Here is a 10,624-nt window from a genome sequence, read left to right on the forward strand (position 1 = left end):
CTCCAGACCTGCTTTCACCTGCCTTAACCAAAAGATTATCCTTTATCTCCTGGACTTTCTTATCTTCTTCAACTGTTGCAGCACACAAGGCAGGATTAGAACAGATAACAGCCTCCACCACTTCACAATTTTATAGACCTTTTCCAAGCACCTACTCTCCAGAGCCAGTTTCTCTTCTGAGGCCTAGCTGGAAACGTAAAGGCTAAACGGCAGCTCTCCAGAGAGGCTGAAGACACAAGGCAGGAGTCAGAGCATGCAGAAAACGTCTCCTCATCACACTGCTCTGCAAAGCTGATGCACTCAGCATAAAAACAACAGAGGGACCCCAGCAGACAGGAAGCCTGCAGCCTGCTTCCAACTTCAGAACAAAGGAATGCTCTATTGCCTTTGCCACTGCCATGCTTATACCACTATCACGCACTCTTGGTAATTAGCATCAAATTGATTAGCAATGACAATGACAAATCCCAGTGGCAGCCCCACGGTGGAATCCCTGAAAAGCTAGCAAGGCCCTTCTGAGCAATGGTTGAGAATCACTGTAGCAAGCTAAAGCTTGCAATCCTTTCTGCAGGTTCTAAGGTCCCAAAGACTTCAGAATGGCCACAGATCTTTGACATTCCCAAAGGCTGAAAATGGCTCACTTCAGATTTATACGTCTTTGTGTCTGCCTGATGCTGTGGTGATTGTTCATGTCACTGGAAGTATTTCCTCCTGGTGGCAGTGGTATTCTGCCAGCTTGTTAAAACATTTCCCATGGTCACCCAGTGTGCACTGTAGGATTAATTAAATAACTATCAGAAAAGCAGAGTCATTCTTTTCCTGCTCAGAGCTGTCTCCACACAAGTACCCCATCAGTGTTCCACTTACTTTAATCCTGTGGACAAGGGGAGCAAAGAGGAACACGAAGAGCTCCACTGTGGCCATGGAGTTCTGGAAGAACTTCCTTCTGTTATTCTCCTCCTCGTCATTCGTGGTGCTGGGACGGGGATGTCCTGGTGACCCTTGGTTTTCTGCCTGGTGGATAAAAGCGCTACTGCTCCCTCCCCAACTAGAGCCTCTGTCTCCTCCAAATCGGTCATTGCTGCAGTCCTGAGGGGCCTCCAGCAGCATCCAGTGAAGAGTGTGAAGAAGCTTTGTTTCAGCTACTCCAAGCTTATCCTGATGTCCTGGATGGAAAAATGCATCACAGTATCTCACAGGGTTTCCATTAATGGTACCGTTGAGACTTTCAGAGCTGCACAGGAAACTGGGCATCCAACTTCCTGATAAGCATTTGAAAATTAAAATTCCACCATTAGAAGTATCAGCATTCTGTTTCATGATGTTTGAAATCTCCTAATTCACAAGTCTCTATTTACTTCACAGCATTTGCAGTTTAGGCCATAGAGTGGTCCTAAAAGATGCCAGCTCGACAGTCTTGTCTGTTTGACTTAACTGAATAAGACAAAACGTAAAATGAGCACTGCGAGGTGCTCAAGCTGTGTCCTGTTAATGTTCCCTACTGGCATGTCTCATGAAGTAAATTCCTGCTGAAATCACTGCTGAAATCAGTAAAAGACTAGTAAAGTAAGTTACATTTGGGCCTGGCCCTATTCTTATTATCTGATTGACTTATCTGCTGAGAATCACATGCATTGGTCTGAATAAAAAGAAGCAAATAAAAAAAAAAAAAGAACTGAAGATACTAAAAGTACCTGTTGCAATTGGCCACTGCAGCACGCCTTGAAAGGAATACGTATTCCTTCAAGGAACCCATGCCTGCGGGGTAGCAAGGCTTTTGCTAAAGCTAGTTCTATTATCTCTGGAAAAGAACTAGCAAAATATTATTGAACTGCTTTGACTGTTTAGCTCTTCAAGCCATTAACTTCACTGGGGAAGCTCTCATAGGTTACCCTGCTACAAATAAGAACAGATCCAGAAAAGCAATCCACAGAATGAACTAACTGGGATTCTAGGATTTAGAGTATGTTGGCATGCTGAGCATCAATCTGTCATATTTTGACTGATGACTTCAATAATGGAAAGACAAACTCACATGAGCACTAACCTAGCTTGTTTCGGTTGGAGAGCAATGTTGCGGTGCAATGCAGCACATGCGGGAGCGCAGCCTGGACAAGTTCCCAGCGAGAAATGCTCTGGATGGCTTCAGAGAGAGCTGGAGAAAGGCCATGCAGCTTGTTCTCTACTAAAACTCTTTCAAAAGACTAAAATTGAGAACAAAGAAAAAGAAGACACTGTATATCTATTTCTGCACATACCTTCTAATACATAGAACATTCTCTTTTAAAAACTTGTAATCTGTAATTTTTCATTATGTAACCTTATAATATTTTTCCTGGAGGACACAAACTGTAGCTGCAGCTCACCAGACACATGGACATATTGGGCTAAGAAATGAATGGGCCACTCAATATATTTTCTGTAATTAAAAAAGAATTAAAGCAAGTATCATGTGTATATTAGTAAATGCTGACATCAAGTCAGACTTACATTTGTGCTGGGTATTAATCTCGCATGCCAGTAATCCCGTTGGAAGTCACAGGAGCTAATGAAGCCTATATTTGTGGAGTCGAGAGCTGGAGATTCTTCTCACACACGCACGCTCTTTCAGCTTAGTGTAACATAAAGGGCAGCCCATTAAAGGTATGTGGGCCTTAGGAAACGTTTTCACACCCTGCCACAAAAAATAATCAGTGTACAAGATTTTTTGTCGAGCCATGATGTAACGGTTTTGTGAACACTTAAAAGAGCTGATGGCTGCAGCAAGTTCATTATTTCCACCTCAAGCAACATGAAATAAGACTATCTGCCTTTGAAATCCCTAAGGAAGTTCCTTATTGCTAGTTGCTTCAACCATTGGTGGTTGGTGAAGGGCCTGGAGAACAAGTCTTATGAGGAGCGGCTGAGGGAGCTGGGGTTGTTCAGCCTGGAGAAAAGGAGGCTGAGGGGAGACCTGATCGCCCTCTACGACCTGAAAGGAGGGTGTAGCGAGGCAGGGGTCGGCCTCTTCTCCCTGGTAACTAGTGATAGGACAAGAGGAAACGGTCTCAAGTTGCACCAAGGGAGCTTCAGGTTGGATATTAGGAAGAATTTCTTCACTGTAAGAGTCGTTAGGCATTGGAACGGGCTCCCCAGGGAGGTGGTGGAGTCACCATCCCTGGAGGTGTTCAAAAAACATTTAGATGTGGCGCTTCGAGACATGGTTTAGCGGGCATGGTAGCATTAGGTAGAAGGTTGGACTTGATGATCTTTGAGGTCTCTTCCAACCGTAACGATTCTACAGTTTCAAGAAGTTGTTCCTCTGACCAGATACAAAGATCTCACTATAGGTCACCAAAGCAGTTGTATTCCTTCACTGAAGTTCCTAAAGCGAAGAAATACATTACTGATAATGCATATCCTTGCCATATACCAGCTTAGCCTTCTGGCTACCTATTTGCTCACAAGTTATTTCATCAATTTTATCAAGCTCTGGGCAAACAAGTAACTGCTGGCATTCATGACCTAACGGATGCTTCAAATGCCCTCACTCCAGATTCATAAAGCTTGTCCTTCAACTCTAGTTATACCGATGTTTTCTGTAAAACTGGGTGTGTGTGTGTGTACTAATAGACTTAACTACAAAGAAGAAAAGTAAAGAGGGCAGCAGTCGTAACCTAGCTCTCCTAAACGACCAGCCACTCCCAAGTGCGGCATGCTAACCAGCGGCAACACACACTCTTCCATGTACCCCAGCAGCTGCGCACATTTGTTCTCCCAGGTTGTGGCCACGTTCGCTGGCATGGGTGGACATGAGCTCCTCTGTTGAGAGGGAGGATGCCCTCATGCAAGCACCGTTGTGGTTTTACAGCATGCCTCTAACAGCTCCACTCTGGCCAGCATGGAGACACAGAAATGCACATCTATCTGTATGTACAACCTAAGAGAGAAACTCCCCAATAGCACCAGGCCTAGACAAAGAGAAGGGGAGATAGAATGTATGATTTACACAGGTGTATTTGCAGAGTATTCAGAACTCCGTGTGCTTATAGAGGCCTAAGCCTGTAGCAACACAAATCGCACCTGAGGAAATACTGACAAGAAACATCAGAGCTGCCAACAAACATAAGTGTGTAGAAAGTCACACACTTACTAGAAACCCCAGGTTCTAGTCAGAAAACTCAATAGACTGTCTTTATGGAGCAATGGCTGAAATTGGAGGACATTACTTGTAATATAAGGACAAAAATGTTGGCTTCCTGACAATTAGTCAAAAATAACTTGTTGTGGATTAGGTTGTCAACAATGCGTACTTCCTAGCACCAGGATCAGACAACATATCTACCAGGGAAAGGATGCCCCAAATCACTCTCATAGCGATCTGTAGACATTCTGGCCCCCAGCAAAGGGAAATGGTCTCCTGCCATTCATTCCTACCAGTTCAGGAACGGGGGAAACATGAAGGGATGGCCGATGCTTGAAAGCCTTGGCAGGCGAGGCAGTGAAGTACTCGTCGTAAAGTTTGAGTATTCTGTTCCATTCAGGAGCCATGAAGGCACTGAACCACAGTAGCAGTCGAGAGCACATTAGTATAAAGACAACAGAGGCCTAGAAGAAGTTTCTACCACGTTAGTGAGCTGAATTAGCTCACTGAAAGGCCTGCCAAGCACCAGTGCTGACCTAGGCTTATCAAAAGAAATTATCTTCTCACCTCTAGTAGAAAAGCCAATCCACAAGCTCACGCTTCAGTACAGTGACAAAGCCATTCAGTTTAAAGAGCAAGAAGAGATAAAAAACAAAACAAAACAAAAAATCACCCCGAGTAGCAACAGTATTCTGAAGCGTGATGGGAGACACATTGTTGCTCTCTGGCTTTCCATTCAAGGTCTCATTCAGGGGTACTTTAATGGCATCAGGAAGAAAGTCCTCCAACAACTGCCTTCTGGAAGCTCTGCTCCACATTCTGCACACTTCAGAAACTCAAGAGGAAGCCAAGGAGTCTGCAATTATGTCTTTAAATTAGCCTTGTATTTACCTAAACATTTTGGGTTTCTGAGCCACATGAAGCTTTTCCTACATGGTTAGCCACCAGATTCCTCTGTTCTTTCCTGGCCTGAGCAGAAAGCTAAATGTATTTCCGTACCACAATGAAAGATTAGCTTCCAGAACGCCATATGTGATCAGAAGCATCTGAGACAGAAGTACTGTATGCTGCCAGAAAAATGCTAACACAAAGGCTACTGTATGGAAACCACCGAGTGTCCCTGTGTGCTATGGGCACTGGCTGGTACACAATGGCCACTGTGATGTCCTGTCAGCACAGGACCTCGTTGGTGTCAGTCCCCACACTGATAACGGTCACAAGCAGCCCAAGAAGAACATGCAGTTCTTGGGACAGTGCTCCTATGGGATTTGCCCAGAGTTCTCCACAAAGGTTCAGCTCACAGCAGCTTCTGCCTGCACCAGACATTCAAGATGCAAGGCCTTGAGTTAGCATTTGCTCCTGTAGAACCTCCCTTTTGGCCTGCTATGGCTCTGCTCTAACTTTCAGGACCCACTACAGAGAACATACAGACACTAAGATATAAGACCTAATTTTCACCCCACACGAACTAAGCAACTGCTGCTACAGCTGAGCAGTGTTACATGCTTCAATGAGAAGGCTGAATGAGAAGTCTGAAGCAAGCTCCCTGTAAGTCAGTCAGAAGAGAGAGATTGTCATGCTATGGCTATGTCTGGAGCTGCAGCCTCAGGGCTGCTGCTTGGCTAAAAAAAAACCAGTTACCTACTTACAGCAGGCTTGTCCGTGCCTGCAACACCCCGCTTGCCAAAGGAGGATAAAGAACATCTGCCACAGTGGTAGTGAGGGAAGTCAGTGTTATGCCCTGGTTGGAGAAAGGGCAGCCCCTTTCAGCAGTGCTCTGTGTATGTTCAGCTCCCTCCGGGCCACTTACACAAGTGTTTTTTTCCTTTTAGCCTGGTGTTGCCATCTGTTTTCACAGGGAGTGATGGTCAGTCTTGCCTGGCTGCCTTCCCACTGCTGCTGTTCTCCTTTTACCTTCTTCCCCACCAAGAACGAAAGGGGCTGTCAAACACCTTGTGAGCAGGGTCAGCCTGCGTGTCACCTCGCTCCCGGAACAGCAACACGTAGCTGCCCGAAGAAGGCTAGACAAGTAGGCCAGGCCAGAGCAGATTCTGGCTGGGCTTTGCCATGATTTCCTATACAGCTTTGCTTGAGTCGCATGAACTTCCCCTGCTCTAAGCCCAGGGGAGCTGTACCTGCAGCAAACTGTATAAGGCAGCAAGGGCTCAGCCAGGCCCCTAGCCCCCACTAGACAGCCAGGACCTTGGGAAGCTCAGCACCCTCCTGTTCCACCCTCTCAGGAGCGCCAAACGAGTTGCAGGTCTGCAGGTTTCCTCTAGGGAAGCAGCCCTAGAGAATCTCACTTGGGAGAAGGGGTGGGGGGGAGGAGGCAGTAAACTGGGAGAGGAGGGCCCAGTGCTTAGCCTAGTGTATGTACAGAAGGACCCTGGCAGAGACACAGAGAAACTAGTAGTGCTTCCTGAACCAGACTTCTGTCCTTGGAGGGAATCTTACTGCCCTGTTCTTCCAAAGCTCAGGCTGCATGATGGTGGAAAGCAGAGATCACTGCTAAAAGAATTTGAAATGCAGACAGACAGTAACGTCAGTATGGGGAAGGTCCTCTGGGTAGGAAAGAGTTCCTAGAAAGATCTAGAACATTAATCTAGGAGTTCATAGCACAAGGGATGGTAAGGCTCCATTGTTTACTAAACACAGTAATAGTACAAACATTGACAAGCAATGAAACACAGATGCCAAGCACTTTAATTACAAAAAATTCCAATGCTCAAAAACTCAATTTTCTGCAACCATGTCCATTGGCTAGATAAAATAAAGGTGTTCTCTTTTTAAACTTTGTTCCATATGTACCCTTTAATCATTCATAACAACAAAACATACTACTACATTTGTAAAAAAAAGTAAAAAAACCAAACCCACAGAAAAAGAGGGAGACTGAATTTACAGAATCCTCCAGAAAACGTTTGGGTTCTTCCATGCTCATTGCAATTCGGGATAAAAGAATTGAAAACATATCCTTGAGTCCCTTACACTCACCCCCAAAAAAATGCATTAGCTTTGTATAGCACTCACATACATTCCTGTGCGGTCATTTACAGCTTTGGCTCATGCATGTGAAGAACGACATTGTGTCAGGGCAGAGAGAACTTCAGAATGGGGAGAAGAAAGACCATTAAATCTATACTGAGGCACAAGAGCATTCAGACAGTGTAAGACAACGAGGGGGCAGGGGAAGTTGTATTTATCTTCAGATGAAAGGCTATTCTTCATAGACCAATTGAAGTCATTGTGATTGTTCAGGTAATGAAAACAAGGCTATGAAAGTGCCAGGTTTTTCCTCAAGTATTATGGTATAAAGCAAAGCTCAAAGAAGCAATGCAATCTGCTCTTGCAGACCAGGTGCTGCCTAATATGCAGCAAATTCTACTGTTGCAACTTTAGAGCCAATAATAATAATAGACAACTGTCTGACAATGTGTATGACACAACATTGTGCAGTCAACAGCCTATAAACATGCCTAGAACAATTCTGGCTAGGCAATTTTAAAAGGACGATCATATAACTGGTGCATAGTATTTTTAGGCACACTACTCAATACAGTAGTGTTAGATAGTCAGCTTGATGTTTCAGAAGACAAGCCAACTACCTGTTAAGTTCCAGAAACTGTCTCACCGATGCACGCCGCACTGTGCCACTCTGCTGGATAACACAGAAGGTGTTGGTGTGGGCAGACACCCCTGTGCATTGGTAGTGATAGGAAACTGATGAGCAAAAAAAGGTGGTAGACGGAGCAGCTCAGGTTGTATCCCATCAATTGCTGAAAACTAAGCCCCACCTTCGAAAGCTTTCTACCGTAAGTTAATGATTATATTAAAAATTGGAGAAGAATCAAGTTCTCTGTGATCCAAGGGGTGGAAATGGATTGGATCTTCATGAAATGCATTTTTCCAGAGCTCCCTTTCCCTTGGCTGAAGCATGTGATTTATGTTGTTTTGCAGTTTGTTTTTGTTTTTTTTAAACCAGTAAATTCTGATACGTGCCCATTGGACAAAGATGCTGTAGAAGTAGCCTGGGGGAAATAGAGGAAGACCTGATGCCAACAGCACAGCATGAAGCACAAGGAAGTCACAGACAGATAGGTACATCATGAGCACGCACAGAGAAGGAAGCTCTGTCCCTCTATCCAACAGTGACAGATATTAACTTGCAGGTGGGGCCACAGCTTCAGATTATATGTGCTTCAAGGCACGGTTCCTGCACACTGCCGAGCCTCCTGGTAAAGGACATAAGGCAGCAAGCTCCATTTTCTAGCCTCTAAACAACCAGGAACAACCAATCAATGGAATAAAGCATTGATGATGCTTTTTGCTCCATGGGCCAGAACTGCAATACGTTTTACTCACCAACACACTAAGTCAGCAGTCCTCTATCAGTACTTGGTATCTAGCAACAACCCTGAAAAATTTATGGATTTCTTGGAAGAAAATTAGTCAGCAGCAGCTAGGGCTTCTCCAGTTTAATATCTTGTGAAAAGGAAGTCAGAAAATTGCTGCAGAGAGACCTAAGTACTTTAAACTATTAAGATACATGTCCAGACCAAGTTTTTCCAGTCTGTCAAGTTTGGCTGCAACTGCTTAATGCACTTTAAGCCATCCAAAGATCAGCAACAGTTCAAGGAATTCTGAAATTCCCTAGATACCCATCTTATTTGAACTTGCTGCATGCCTTCCCTTTTTCCTCCCTTTAGACAGTAGATGGAAGTTTCGTTTGCAATACAGCTAGAAATAAGAGTCATTAGTATTTGCATAATAACTTCTCTTTAATTATGCTGCTAAGACATGCTCCCTCCGTTTTCCAGTAGAGGAAGTATTTTCATCTTGCACAATGATAAAAGTATTGTTTAAAGCCTGTTAGTAATGTTTAGACTTTCCAGGATTTTAAGTCTAAAAAACCTCCAGTAATCGCAAACTGAAATGACATCAAGCTCATCTGAAAGCACACACACACGATGAACTGCAAGTTTAGACCCAGATTGTCGTAGCTCAGTCTGCCTATACCATTATTTACTTCATTTAATTACTAATTAGTTCAACTACTAATATCCAAATCAATACATTTTTGTAGTGTCTAGAGACGCACATGATATCCAAATTCTCTAGATGGGAAAAAGTTTCAAATCCTTCATGTGATAAAAGTACAAAATTAAGCTGAATGGACTAAATCCACTTCTGGCGTAAACTGAGCAGCTTGCTGATCAGCCACCATGGTCAGATTAAGCTGCATCAAAACTTAGCTACTAATAAGAGTTGAAAAAGAGAAACAGGTACGTACCACACAGGAAGCTTCATATTGTTTCCCCAGTTTAGGTCTTAAAAATGCACTGAAGGAAGGGAGAAAACGAGTTAGAGACCCAGTACTTCACGTGTGGATTTTGCTTAGTTATTTTTAGGATTTTTCTCATGTCAAAAATGCAAAAGGCTGAGAAACTTAATGTAAAGGACAACATAAGGCCAAAACAATGTTCAGATACCTGTTGACTGACATCTGACAAAATGCTGTTACCATTTCTAGAAGACAAAAATACCCACAACTGATGATATGCCAAGAGGTAGTTAATCCACCCTCAAGAAAAGTCCTGTTCCCCATGGCTAAAATCCTCCATCAGACAGTTTTCAGCCATTTTACCTCAGTGAAAGATTTTCAATATATTCGGTTTAAAATGTGTTAAATATTACTGAACTTTGCCTTGTGCCTATTTTAAGCCAGAGATCCACTTGACAGTTTTGTAGCAAGTATTTTCCTCCATAACTGCTGACGTGGAAGGCTTATGATGAAATGCAGGCCTGTACCCTGTAGGTAGACAACACCCACCCTCTGCTGTCATTCCCCTCCAGAATGGGATCAGAGTTAAAAATGAAAATTAATCGGGTCACCTTATTACAGCATTATTTTTTTTTAGAGGACACTGAAACTGTGGAATAAAGGGATTTTGTGACCGAGGCCTTAAATTGGAGCCACAACCTTCGAACCTTCCAACCTCCTCCCACAGCTCCTGCACCGTTCTCAGTTTAGAATTCTGTTAAGACAGGAGACAGACAGGATTCACAAGGAACATAAAGTCTCAGCCATACATTCAGCCTGCCCCTCACACATCACTATTCTCCAATCCAATGAAATAAGGTGAGACTTTGACGTATGTGTTTGCATGCTGACCTTTCAAAGCATAGATTACACTTCCAGGACAGCTGCAAATACAGATACAAGCAAAGCTGCAAGTCTGGTGCAGCACTGAAACATGCTGCTTCTGGTACCAGAGCTCCAGGAGTCCTCTTAAAAGTGGGAGGGGGGGACACGACATGGGACAGAGAGGAGGGGAAAGGCACAGACACACATACACAAAGATGTTTTAAAGTCAAATCAAGAACCTGCCTCCAGTCCTTCCCCCATCCGCAATACACAGAGATTGCTCTATGCTGAGCGCAAAGAGAACAGCTTGTTTCACGCCTTCACGCTGCAGCTGCAATAACCACTTACTCCCCGCC

The 10,624-nt window shown here is 44.0% G+C and overlaps 1 protein-coding gene across 1 annotated transcript in view; it reads right to left on the reverse strand.

Annotated features, from left to right (window-relative positions):
• The window catches only part of LOC104162118 (protein unc-80 homolog), a gene marked incomplete at both ends in the record, with an annotated part of 70,538 nt that extends 60,380 nt beyond the window's left edge, over window positions 1-10,158 (reverse strand). Inside the window, 4 exon segments of the mRNA XM_009700771.1 lie at window positions 868-1,166; window positions 2,048-2,204; window positions 9,414-9,462; window positions 10,112-10,158. Of these exon segments, the coding sequence (XP_009699073.1) occupies window positions 868-1,166; window positions 2,048-2,204; window positions 9,414-9,462; window positions 10,112-10,158 (552 nt within the window).
• Between the last annotated feature and the right edge of the window lie 466 nt (window positions 10,159-10,624).

This window comes from Cariama cristata, unplaced genomic scaffold, assembly GCF_000690535.1.
Source record: "Cariama cristata isolate BGI_N322 unplaced genomic scaffold, ASM69053v1 scaffold13385, whole genome shotgun sequence".
In the NCBI taxonomy this organism is placed as follows: domain Eukaryota; kingdom Metazoa; phylum Chordata; class Aves; order Cariamiformes; family Cariamidae; genus Cariama; species Cariama cristata.